The following is a 13,639-nucleotide window of genomic DNA, read 5'->3' as shown; positions in this document are numbered from 1 at the left end:
AGCTGGGACAACAAATGTGTGCCACCGTACCTGGCTAATCTTTGTTTTTGTTTTGTTTTGTTTTTGTAGAGAGGTGGCCTTGCTATGTTGCCCAGGCTGATGTTGAACTCCTGGGCTCAAGCAATCCTCTTGCCTTAGGCTCCCAAAAACCACTGGGATTATAGACATGAGCCACCACACCTGGCCTGAAATTTCTTTCTTTCTTTTCTTTTCTTTTTTGAGACGGAGTCTCTCTCTGTCATTCAGGCTGGAATGCAGTGGCATGATCATAGCTCACTGCAGCCTCAAACTCCTGGGCTCAAGTGATCCTCCTGCCTCAGCCTCCTGAGCAGTTGGGACTAGAGGTGAGCACTACTATGCCTGCTTGGCTGATCATTTTTTTTTTGTAGAGAGAAGGTCTTGCTATGTTGCCCAGACTGATCTTGAACTCCTGGGCTCAAGCAATCCTCCCACCTCAGCCTCCCAAAGTATTGGGATTACAGACGTGAGCCACTGCGCTTGGCTCAAAACCCACATTTTCCAAACAAAGGCCCCCTCCCACAGACCAACCAGCTTCCCTGCTCACCTCCAGCACGGGGCCAGCACCCAGGATGGTCCTCTCGACGCCGCTGGCATAGCCCTTCTGGCTGAGGGCGGTGAGGCAGTGGATGAGGAAGTTGGTGCTCTGGGTCTTGCCAGAGCCGCTCTCGCCCGAAATCACGATGCACTGGTTCACGCGCTTCCTGAGCATGGTGTAGTAGGCCACGTCGGCCAGCGCGAAGACGTGTGGCTCCAGCTTGCCCAGCTGCTGGTTCTCATACATCTTCACGTACTTGGGGTTGTAGATGGGCAGGAACTTAAAGGGGTTGATAGCCACCAGGATGCTCCCCGCATATGTGTAGATCTTTTGTTGCAGGAAGCGGTGCTTGAGGTTCTTCAGGAGGTTGCCCTCGGTCAGCTCAGGGAGGTTACACAGGTCATCAAAGTCCGCCTGCTGCCGTGGCAGGAGGCCACGCTCCACTAGGCGTCGGGTGGCCGTGGCCTGCGCCACCAGCTGCATGTGCACGTACTTGATGGTCCCGTCTGCATTGCGCTCCTGCAGCAGGAAGTAGTAGCCATCCTCCTGCGGGTGCTCGTCCTGCGCCCGCCGGGGCCACAGCAGCACCCGGTGCACAGGCGAGTCGTTGGCGTCCAGCACCCATTCCTCGCCGCCCGACTCTTTGACTTCCACCAGCACGTAGCATTTGGTGCCGTCCAGCCGCAGGCTGGCGATGGCGTCCTTGATGACGTCCGAGGTGGTGCTGTCCTTGGTGGCGGTCACGCGGCACGAGGCCTGGCTCTCCGTGGTGGACAGCTGGGGGTAGATGTGCAGGTGGTAGGCCGCCTGCTCCCGGCGGCCCGAGCTGCCTGCCTCTTTCACACTCATCCTGCCGACCGCCTGGCTTCAGCATGCCTCCCAGGCTCGGGGCGCGCGTGTCCTGGAGCTGGAAGGGAGGTCAGAGCCAGGCACAGTCAGAGAGGTGGGGGAAGTTTAAGGGGCATGTGGAGTCCCACTCCTGGGCAGATAGCACCTGACCCAATGCTGGAGTTCCCCACCCGACTAGGCTCACCCAAAAAGCCAGAGGCAACCAGTCACGGCATCCCGTGAGGGTCTGTCTGTCCTTCAACATGACCTCAGGCTCATGCAGTGGCTCATGCTTATAATCCCAAAACTTTGGGAGGCCAAGGTGGGAGGATTGCTTGAGGCCAGGAGTTTGAGACTAGCCTGGGCAACATAGGAAGACCCCATCTCTACAAAAAATAAAGACATGGTGGTGCTCAACTGTGGTCCCAGCTCCTCGGGAGGCTGAGGTGGGAGGATCAATTGAACCCAGGAGATCGAGGCTGCAGTGAGCCGTCATTATACCAGCCATGCTCCAGCCTGGGTGACAGAGAGAGACTCTGTCACTTAAAAAAAAAAAATTTTGATAGTGGTTTTTACAAGTGACATCATCAGACAACCCCCAAGACCTGACCCTTCCCCCTGAGTTTGCTCCATCCCAGCCCCCAACCCACCCCATCCAGAGGCAGCCTTTCAACTTTGAAGCCCAACAGCCATGACCCTCTTTCTGCTATGCCCTTCCCAGCCCACATCCTTCCTGACCTCATCTCTGAATAAACCTCCCCAGCAGCTCCCCAAGCAGATGAAGGCTCGGCCCCACAAGCCTTGGCCACACACCGGTAACAGTGAGAGGCATGTGGGGATGAGCAAGACTGAACCAGTCCTGAAATATGGGATTCCCAAAACTCCAGGGTCCTTGAAACCCAACCTAGGAAGACAAAGTCTGGGAGAGCCACAAAAAACGCACTCAGGCAAATGGCTTAGAGGGCGGTTGCTTCTGAAGCCACAACTCCAGTCTACTGGGGAGAAGAACATCAGGCAGGCCCAGGCAGGGGGCATCCTGCAGGAATATGGTCGGTGCTCTCAAGATTGCCAAGGTCACGGGCAACAAGGAAAGACTGAGGAGCCAGCTGTCCAAGACCACAGGAGACTCGCAATGCGATAGGATTCCCCGGAAAGGATCCTCCGCCAGAGAGACGGCTTGAATAGAAGAGCTAGTGACATCAGAAGCACACCAGGGGGGTGGTAAGTAGCAGTCTGCCAATACCAATTTCTTTTCTTTTCCTTTTTTTTTGTTTTTGAGACAAGAGTCTCACTCTGTCGCTTAGGCTGGAGTGCAGTGGTGCAGTCTCGGCTCACTGCAACCTCTGCTGCCTGGGTTCAAGCAATTCTCCTGCCTCAGCCTCCTGAATAGCTGGGACTATAGGCATGTGCCACCACACCCGGCTACTTTTTGGCCAGGCTGATCTCGAACTCCTGACCTCAGGTGATCTGCCCACCTCGACCTCCCAAAGTGCTGGGATTAGAGGGGTGAGCCACCACGCCCGGTCTACAAGTGCAGGTTTCTTATATACATATATTGTGTAGTGATGAAGTCTGGGCTTGGCTTTTCTTTCTCTTTTTTTTTTTTTTTTTTTTTTTGAGATGGAGATTCGCTGTTTGTTGCCCAGGCTCTAGCGCAGTGGTATGATGTCGACTCACTGTAACCTCCGCCTCCCGGGTTCAAGTGATTCTCCTGTCTCAGCCTCCCAAGTAGCTGGGATTATAGGCACCCGCCACTAAGCTCAGCTAATTTTTTTTGTATTTTTAGTAGAGACAGGGTTCTACCATGTTGGCCAGGCTAGTCTCGAACTCCTGACCTCAGGTGATCCGCCCTCCTCGGCCTCCCAAAGTGCTGAGATTACAGACGTGAGCCACTGTGCCCGACCTTTTTTTTTTTTTTTCCCTTAATAGAGACAGCCTTATTATGTTGGCCAGGTGGCCTTGAACTCCTAAGCTCAAACGATCCACCTGCCTAGGCCCCCTAGAGTGCCGAGATTATAGGCATGAGTGACTGTGCCCAGCCAAGTTTATTCCTAAAAAATGCATTTGCTTCTGAAGGTTGCAAGAAAAAGAAATGCTGGTGCCAGCCCACCTGGGGGCTTGGAGCAAGAGCCATAAATGCGGCACGAGTCAACCAAGAATGGCTGAGGGTGTGAAGATGGGGCCCAAAGACAGGCAGGAGAGGCTGGTACGCAAACAGACGTGAGTGCAGAGGTGAATCCAGCGCAATGGTTAAAAGACACACAGTAGGAGTGATTATCCTAAAGAACAAGAGAAGACATTAGGGGAGTGGGAATATCTAAGAGGGGTTCTGAGTCCAGGCGCAGTCACTCGCACTTGTAATCCCAGCACTTTGGGAGGCCAAGATGGGTGGATTGCTCGAGGTCAGGAGTTCAAGACCAGTCTGGCCAACACGGTGAAACCCTGTCTCTACTAAAAATACAAAAATTAGCCGGGCGCAGTGGCAGGCGCCTGTAATCCCAGCTACTTGGGAGGCTGAGGCAGGAGAATCACTTGAACCCGGGAGGTGGAGGTTGCAGCGAGCTGTAATTGTGCCACTGCATTCTGGCCTGGGCGACAGAGTAAGACTCCATCTTGAAAAAAAAAAAAAGAGGGGTTCTGAAGGATGAAGAGGAGTTCGTTCATGAGGTGAGTAAAAGAGTAAAGGATAGTATGATAGGCACACCACCTGTTTTTATAAATAAAGTTTTATTGGAAGGCAGCTTTGCCCACTCATTTCCTTATTGTCTGTGGCTGCTTTTGCTACAAGAGCAGAATGAAATAGTTCAGGTACAGACTGTAATATTACGGCCTGGAAAGCCTAAAATATTTGCTATCCAGCCCTTCAAAGCAAAGGTTTGCTGACCTCTGCCCTAAAGAGAAGCATGACTCAGCACTGTGTCTGAGTGGGGTCAGGGCCACCAGAGGCTCTGGGAATTCCTGCAGAAGTGTTAGAAGGGCTGAGGCTGAAAGAAACGATAACTTATGAGGCTGAGGCAACAGTTCACACAGGGATAGGGAGTGGCGATAGGGAAGAAGGCTAGGGGACATTTAACTCTTAAAACTTTCTCTTAAAACTTCCCCCAAGTGAGTAAGTAACTGTCGTGTTTTCTTCCAGGGAAACAGATATACACTGTATATAGCTTAATGAAATTTGGATTGTCTTATTCATTCAGCTGTAAAACCTAATTCTTCCCTTGACATGTCAGTGCATTTGAATGTTCCTCCAGGTCATGAGATAAAGCCTTGAGAGGCAGGTTTGGTTTTTTTTTTGTTTGCTTTTATTTTTATTTCATTTACTTAAGACACGGCATGAGCAACAGGGCGAGACGCTGGTTTATTTTTATTTTTATTTTTTTGAAATGGAGTCTCACTTTATCACCTAGGCTGGAGCACAGTAGTGTGATCTTGGCTCACTGCAACCTCCGCCTATCGGGTTGAACCGACTCTCCTGCCTCAGCCTCCTGAGTAGCTGGGATTACAGGCGCCCACCACCATGCCTGGCTAATTTTTATATTTTTAGTAGAGACGGTGTTTCACCATGTTGGCCAGGCTGGTCTCGAACTCCTGACCTCAGGTGATCCACCCTCCTCGGCCTCCCAAAGTGCTGGGATTTACAAGCGTGAGCCACCATGCCCAGCCGAGACTCTATGTCTTAAACAACAACAACAACAACTACTATCTGAACGAGGCAGCTCTTCCACTTTTTTATGTTTTGAGACAGGGCCTCACTCTGTCACTCAGGCTGGAATGCAGTGGCATGATCTCAGCTCATTGCAGCCTCGACCTCCCAGGCTGACTGGGCTCAAGTAATCCTCTGACCGCACCACCATGCCCAGCTAATTTTTGTATTTTTTTTGCAGAGACGGGGTTTTGTCATGTTGCCCAGGCTGCTCTGGAACTCCACCTGCCTTGACCTCCCAAAGTGCTGGGATTACAGGCATGCGCTACTGTGCCTGGCCCTCATCCGCTTTAGAAAACACTTTAGCAGTTTCTTTCAATGTTAAAACACATACCTAGCACGTGACCCAGCAATTCCCCTCTCCGGAGTTACTCAGGAGAAATGACGCAGATGTCGAGACAGAGACATGTAACTTCTGAGACCCCCAAACTGAGAACCCAAATGTCCACCAACTGAATGAACAAACTGACCACACCATGGAATATGGCTCAGCAATGAGAAGGAACCAACAAGTTCAGGATGGCTGGTTCCTGATGCTCACAATGGTAGGAAAGCAACTCAGAATTGCTGGGCTGAGTGAAAGGAGCCTGACACGGCCGGGCGTGGTGGCTCATGCCTGTAATCCCAGCACTTTGGGAGGCCGAGGCAGGCGGATCACAGGGTCAGGAGGTTGAGACCATCCTGGCTAACACGGTGAAACCCCGTCTCTACTAAAAATACAAAAACAAAAACAAAAATTAGCCAGGCATGGTGGGGGGCACCTGTAGTCCCAGCTACTCAGGAGGCTGAGGCGGGAGAATGGCGTGAATCCGGGAAGCGGAGCTTGCAGCGAGCCGAGATTTGCCAGTGCACTCCAGGCTGGGCGACAGAGCGAGACTCCATCTCAAAAAAAAAAAAAAAAAAAAAGAGACTACATACAGACCTAGCAATTCTGCTCCCAGGTATAGACTCAAAAGAATGGAAATCAGTGACTCAATTCCTTGTACCCCAACGTTCACTGCGTCTCTATTCACAACAGTCGAAAGGCGGAAACAACCCAACGTCCGTCGGCAGATGAACGGATACACACAACGTGGTCCATCCACACAACGGAATATGACTCAGCCATAAAAAGGAATGAACCACTGCTCCATGCTACAACATGGATGAACCCCAAAAACATGAGGCTGAGAGAAGCCAGACACAAAAGGCCATAGCCACACACAAAACGCCACTGGGTGTATGATTCCGTTGATACGAAATGTCCAGAACAGGCAAATCCATAGAGACGGGAAGCAGATTGGCGGTTGCCAGGGACTAGGGGAGGGGGAATAGGGAGTGATTGCTAATGGGGACCGGGTTTCCTTTTAAGGGGATGAAATGTTCTGGAATCAGACAGAGCTGGTCGTTGCACAACACTGTGAATGCACTGACTAGCACACTAATTTTTATTTTATTTTTGAGACAAAGTCTTGCATTCCATTGCAGTGCTGCGATCCTGGCTCACTGTAACCTCCATGTGCTGGGTTCAAGCGATTCTCCTGCCTCAGCCTCTCTTCCAACCTCAGGGAATTACAGGCACCCGCCACCATGCCCAGCTAATTATTGTATTTTTAGTAGAGATAGGGTTTCGTCATGTTGGCCAGGCTGGTCTGGAACTCCTGACCTCAAGTGATCTGCCCGCCTCAGCCTCCAAAGTGCTGGAATTACAGGCATGAGCCACCATGCCTGGCCAAATTTTTATTTTTGAGACAGGATCTCATTCTGTTGCCCAGGCTGGAGTCCAGTAGTGCAACTGTGGCTCACTGCAGTCTCAACCTCCCCTGGCTCAAGCAATCCTCCCACCTCAGCCTCCCGAGCAGCTGGGCCACCACGCCTGGCTAATTTTTGTATTTTTAGTAGAGACTGGGTTTCACCATGTTGCCCAGGCTAGTCTCAAACTCCTGGGCTCAAGCAATCTGCCTGTATCAGCCTCCCAAAGTGCTAGGGTTACAGGTTTGAGCTACCACACCCAGCCAAATTGCACGCTTTAGATGGTGAATTTTACATTTTGTGACTTTTCCTTAATTAAGTTTTAAAAAGGGCCTATACTGTCTGACTTTTCCTTAATTAAGTTTTAAAAAGAGCCTATACTGTCTGACTTTTCCTTAATTAAGTTTTAAAAAGAGCCTATACTGTCTGATTTCATGTATATAAAATTATAGAAAATGCAAACTGATCTATGAAGACAGAAAACTGATTGGTGGCTGCTTGGGGATGTGGGGCGGGGAGGGATGACAAGAGGCCTGAGGACAATTTTCAGATGATGGATGTGTTTATGATGGTCATGGTGGTGGGCTCATAGCCGTTTGTACACTTAGTAAGTACAGCCTATTATGTAACAATTTCATCTGGATAAAACTGCTTAAAAAGGCCAGGTGCTTGGCCGAGTGTGGTGATTCATGCCTGTAATCCCAGTACTTTGAGAGGCCGAGGTGGGCGGATCACCTGAGGTTGGGAGTACGAGACCAACCTGACCAACATGGAGAAATCCCGTCTCTACTAAAAATACAAAATAAACTGGGCATGGTGAGGCATGCCCTCCCAGCTACTCAGGAGGCTGAGGCAGGAGAATCGCTTGAACCCAACAGGTGGAGATTGCAGTGAGGTGAGATTGCGTCATTGCACTCCAGCCTGGGGAAGAGAGTGAAACTCTGTCTTAACAATAACAACAACAACAACAACAACAACAACAACAACAACAACAACAAAGCCAGGTGCTGTGGCTCATGCCTATAATCCCAGCACTTTGGGAGGCCGAAGAGGGCGGATTGCTTGAGCTGAGGAATTCTAAACCAGCCTGGGCCACACAACAAGGCATCTCTACAAAAAAAAAAAAAAAGAAAAATAGCTGGGCATGGTGGCACACACTTGTAGTCCCAGCTTCTTGGGAGGCTGATGTGGGAGGACTACTTGAGCCCAGGGGGTGGAGGCTGCAGTGAGCAGTGACTGTACCACTGCACCACAGCCTGGGCCACATGGCAGAACCTGTCTCAAACCACCCCCTAAAAAATACTGCTTTAAAAATTACATGGATTTAAAAGATCCCATTTCCCCAGGAGTTTATCTTTTTAAAACTTCTTGCTCTGTATTCAAAAGTTCAGCCCTTGAGCCCAGGCACAGTTCCTCAGACACCATGGCTGGGAGATGGTTGCACATCTAAAGGTACGTCAGGTTCCCAGCTGCCACATGGTATCACTCACCTGGTTGTACCAGGACGCCACGAGAGTTAATCATGGAATGTTCTCAGGCAGCTCCATAGGGCCAAGGAAGATGGACAGAGGTTTACACACTTCCAAGCCAAGTGAGGAATACAGGAGCCCAAATTAAGGATACATGTCTTTTTCTTTTTTTTTTTTGAAATGGGAGTTTCACTCTTGTTGCCCAGGCTGGAGTGCAGTGGCATGATCTTGGCTCACTGCAACCTCTGCCTCTGGGTTTAAGCCATTCTCCTGCCTCAGCCTCCCAAGTAGCTGGGATTACAGGTGTGTACTACCACACCCAGCTAATTTTTTATTTTTGATTCGGATGGGGTTTCACCATGTTGGCCAGGTTGGTCTCCAACTCCTGCTGACCTCAGGTGATCCGCCTGCCTCGGTCTCCCAAAGTGCCAGGATTATAGGTGTGAGCCACTGTGCCTGGCCAAGATACATGTCTTAATCACACCTGCACGAATGTGTGTGTGTGCTGGCATATGTACTTCCATGTGCTTGCATGTACACAGAGGACACACATGTGAATACACATGCTTGTGTGCACACAGTACACACAACATAGGACACATCCATGCTCATATAAACACATCACACACGGACACACTATGCACACACGCTTGTACACATATTCACATGCCTGTATACACACTCACATGCATGCACATACATACAAGGACACAGGTATGTAGGAACATATGTGCAAGCGCTTTTTTTTTTTTTTTTTTTTTTGACGGAGTCTTGCTCTGTCGCCCAGGCTGGAAAGCAGCGGCGCGATCTCAGCTCACTGCAACCTCTGCCTTCTGGGTTCAAGAGATTCTCGAGCTTCAGCCACCCAAGTAGCTGGGATATAGGCATGCATCTCCACGTCTGGCTAATTTTAGTATTTTTAGCAGAGACGGGGCTTTGCCATGTTGGCCAGGCTGGTCTCCAACTTCTAGCCTCAAGTGATCCAGCCGCCTCGCCCAGCATATACATCCATATGAACACTCATGCACACACACGTGCACAGCCACACGTACATGCTTGTACACAAAACATTTGCATGCAGATGCCTACCCCCATGTTCATGCCTACACACATGCGTGCACCTGTGTATGTGCACAGAGCGAGGCCCAGGCAGAGTTGGCCTGTCCTGTGACGTTCACTTTTGTGACCAGGGGCTCAGTGCAGCTCCCAGCTAGCGGGCTTTGGGCTGACTTACGGCTGAGCTGCCTGGATGTAGGCGGTGCAAAGCTCACTGGGATATGCCTACTTCCTCCTTCATAGCAGAGAGCTGCTCTGAGCGAGAAGCCAGGAGAACCCAAGGATGGGCTCTTTCTCCTGCTTCCTGCAGCCTCTGCCATCCCCCGAAGGGAGGGCTGATGCTAGCTCACGGAATGACAAGGGCTGAAGGCCACACGGATGGCTGCACTTGAGACTGCTCCACGTCCTCCAGGGACTGCTGACGGAGCACCAGGAGCCCTCTGAGCCCTGCTGGGAACACAGCCTGTGGGGGCTTCTGCAGCTCTGGGCCCCTGATGTGCGAGGCAGAAGGACAGACACTCAGGAAACCCCACTCTCAGAGATGGGGCTGAAGAGGATGGTCACAGGACTGGCAGATGTGTGCCCTTCCCCCAGGCCAGGAGGAAGTGGATAAGGCTTGCTCAAGGCAGCTGCTGAGCAGCCAGGGCTGTGGGGAAGGGGGTTGCCAGAGAAGGGACGTCCCTCCCTGGCAGTGGGATGGGGGTGGTGGGAGCAGAAACAAGCTGGGACCATAAGCTGGAGTGCCCCCTGCAAGGCTCATCGGCCTGGTCCTCTCCTGCTCCCACATGGGCCTGTCCTTTCACCCACAGCTCCAGGCTGACCCCCTCTACCTGGGCCCGAACACTACCATACCCAGCTAATTTATGTATTTTTAGTAGAGATAGGGTTTCACCATGTTGGCCAGGCTGGTCTCAAACTCCTGACCTCAAGTGATCTGCCAGCCTTGGCCTCCCAAAGTGCTGGGATTACAGGTGTAAGCCACTGTGCCTGGCCACAAGACCCCATCTCTATAAAAAAATTTAAAAATTAGCTGGGTGTGGTGGTGCACGCCTGTAGTCCCAGCTACTCGGGAGGCTGAGGCAGGAGGGTTGCTTGAGCCCATGAGGTCAAGGCTGAAGTGAGCTGTGATCATGCCACTGCACTCCAGCCTGGGCCACAGAGCAAGACCATGTATCAAAAAAACAAAAAACGAAACAAAACTGCTTCCAAACAGGGAAGCAACTGTTTTAATGCCTCTTGTGAAAGAATCCTTCCCTCCCTGGATTGGGGAGCCTCCTTTGTTAAATACTACACATGGAATTATTTTATATGTGTGGTCCACCTCTGGGCTGCTGAGGCTTGTGAGGTGCCACACTGTTTTGATTATCAGAGCTTCAGAGAATGTTCTGACTTGGCAGGGCTCAGTCTTTTGTGGTTTCCCAGGAGACCTGGGACCTGGAAATTAGTCTTGCTGTGGCTTAAGATCCCTGCCCCAAGTGGATGTGAAACCTGCCCTTGGAGAATCCCCTGGTTCTGGTGGGAATGGAAGGAAGCAGATGGGGCTGGAGGAACCAGGGACCTGAAGTCCCTGTGGGGGACAGCTCAGCCAAGTGGCAACCTCGGGTTGTGGTTGTGTTTTGGGGTCTGGGTCCTGCAAACGTGTTTCCTTCCTTAAACCGAATTGTCTCACCAAAATACCCCAAGGCTAGCATAACCACTCTACCCCGACTGCCCATCCCACGCACAGACAATGCGAACGGGAAGCAAAACACATCCTCCAGCTGATAGCATCAGTACGACCAAGGCCTTTTGTAAGAACGATCCCCTTGTCACCAAATGAAAATCAAACTGTCAGACTACAAAGATCCTCGAAGAAACGCCAAAAAGTGCTAACAAAGTGCCTGTTAACAGATGAATGGAAAAACACAACGTGGCCCATTCATCCAATGGAATATTATTTGGCCATAAAAAGAAATGAAGGCTGAGTGAGGCGGCTCACGCCTGTAATCTCAGCACTTTGCAAGGCCGAGGCTGGCAGACCGCTTGAGTTCACGAGTTCGAGACCAGCCTGAGGAACATGGCGAAACCCCGTCTCTACAGAAAAAAACACAAAAATTAGCGAGGCGTGGTGGCGTGTGCTTGTAATCCCAGCTACTTGGGAGGCTGAAGTGGGAAGATGGCTTGAGCCTGGGAGGCAGAGGCTGCAGTGAGCCGAGATCGTTACACTGCACTCCAACTTGGCCAACAGAGCCAGATCTTGTCTCAAAAAAAAAAAAAAAAAAAAAAAGGAAGGAAGCACCGATTCATACTATAACGTGGATGAAACTAAAAAACACGATGCTGAGTGAGAGAAGCCAGACACGAAAGACCATATGGGGTGTGACTCCATTTATAGAAATGTCCAGAACGCCAGAACAAATTCACAGACACAGAAAGTGATGAGTTGTTGTGAGGAGCTGGGGGACGAGGAGTAGGGAGAGATGGCTAATGGGGATGGGGACGGGGTTTCCTTTTGGGGGATGAAAGTGTTCTGCAATCAGATAGAGCTGGTGTTTGCACAATACTGTGCAAAGAGAATGCACTGAATATTACTCATTATAAATTACACGTTATGTGCATTTCACTAAAATAAAAATGAATACTCCTTTTAAAAAAACAGAGTGGTGCAAAAAGAAATGGCTTCGTAAAAGCCAGGCCGGTATATGCTTTCTGCACTCTGAAAAAATGCCAATCTCAATTCAGAGCCTTTTCCTTGCGTTCTCATAGAAAGGAGGTGTAAGGAAAGGCACGACAACGAAAAAAACAGGCCCTGGGGGTGGGGGGGTCAGTGGCCGGATGTGAATTAGCTGCTCTCAAGGCCGGCTACACAGAAAGTAGGGTTCTGCCTACCAGTTTGGTGGAGGATTCGGAATTTACTGGAAGATAAAGGCCTCCGGACGGGGCCTCCAGAAAGTGTAGCGTAGCCGTTTCGTTTATATAAGGCCATAATTTGAAGCCACATGTTTATAGGATGAAATCATTCTCAAGCTAAGAGAAGGCTAACTAGCATTGCAGCAGACTCCTTTAGGATGCATCCTGCAGCATTCAGCGCATGTCACGTTTCGCGTACATTTCGCTGATCCTGTTGAGGATTTTTTTTTTTTTTTTTTTTTAAGAAGAAACCTCATGGGCCCTATGGGAAAGATGGAAACACACACACGGAGGAATGACCACAAAGTCAGTCTGTCGGTCAGGGTGGCTCAGAGTGGGAGGACGACTTAGAGGCCTTTGTCCTCATTTTTCTACATCTCCAACCTAACCGTAAGATGGCCATGCTCACGTGCCAGTCGGGAGGAAGTGGACACTCACGAGAAGAAACTGTTAAGAAAACTCTAAGGGATGGCGCAGTGCAGGTGACAGGAGGGAGGAACTAAGCTCTTTTGGGGCATTTCAAAAAGTGGGGATATGGCCAGGTGTGGTGGCTTATGCCTGTAATCCCAGCACTTTGCGAGGCTACGTGAGCCTAGGAGTTTGAGATTAGCCTGGGCAACAAAGAAGGAACCCCCCCCACACCAAGTTCTACAAAAAATAAGAAATGAGCCGGGCATAGTGGAGTGCACCTGTGGTCCCAGGTACTCAGGAGGCTGAGGTGGGAGGATCACTTAAGCCTGGGAGATCGAGCCGTGATAGTGCCAGGGCACTCCAGCCTCGGCAACAGAGACAGATCCTGTTTCTCTCTCTCTCTCACACACACACAAACAAGTAAATAAACAAAGTAAGTGGGGCTGCTTCCAAGATTCCACCGCAGAGGTGAATGGGCTCATATCACAGGCTGGCACAGGACATCACAGGAATTGGTGGGCATCACTGGTGGCCCAGGCCCTGCTAACGGGCCAAGTCCTAGGGGTGGGACAGAGCAGGGATGGGAAACTCCTTGGGGAGCCAGCAGGGCCAAGAAACAGCATCCGCAGGGCAAAATCACAAAGAGAGGCATTTCCAGTGGGGAGTTCATTCGTGTTCCCCAAAACTCATGCTTACCCTGAAACTCAGAATGTGACCTTGTTTGGAAACAAAGGCTTTGGGGATGTAGTCAGTTAAGATCCGGTTGTACTGGACTAGGGTGGGCTCCAAATCCAAAGACTTGTATCCTTATAAAAGGAAAAGAGACACATGTGCACACAGAGGGAAGACGGCACGTGAATAAAGATGGAGGCGGGGATTGGAGTGATGTGACCACAGACCATGGAATGCCTGGAGCCCCAGAAGCTAGAACAGGCAGGAAGAGTCCTCCCCTAGAGCCTCCAGAAGGAGTGTGGTCCTGCTGACACCTTTTTTTTTTTT

General features: G+C 50.6%; 1 protein-coding gene across 8 annotated transcripts in view; it reads right to left on the bottom strand.

Annotated features, from left to right (window-relative positions):
* MYO9B (myosin IXB) overlaps positions 1-13,639 on the bottom strand; it is a 138,210-nt gene that overhangs the window by 112,271 nt on the left and 12,300 nt on the right. For all 8 annotated transcript variants that reach the window (XR_012428537.1, XM_065535165.2, XM_074026312.1 and 5 more), the window contains exon 2: positions 566-1,463. Coding sequence is in view for 7 of the 8 variants with exons in the window: in XM_065535165.2 (XP_065391237.1) it covers positions 566-1,405 (840 nt within the window). In the remaining variant the exon portion in view is untranslated. The remainder of the gene's footprint in view (positions 1-565; positions 1,464-13,639) is intronic.

This window comes from Macaca fascicularis, chromosome 19 (assembly GCF_037993035.2).
Source record: "Macaca fascicularis isolate 582-1 chromosome 19, T2T-MFA8v1.1".
NCBI lineage: Eukaryota > Metazoa > Chordata > Mammalia > Primates > Cercopithecidae > Macaca > Macaca fascicularis.
Note: the sequence above shows the minus strand (reverse complement) of the source record. Positions and strands in the feature narration are given on the sequence as shown.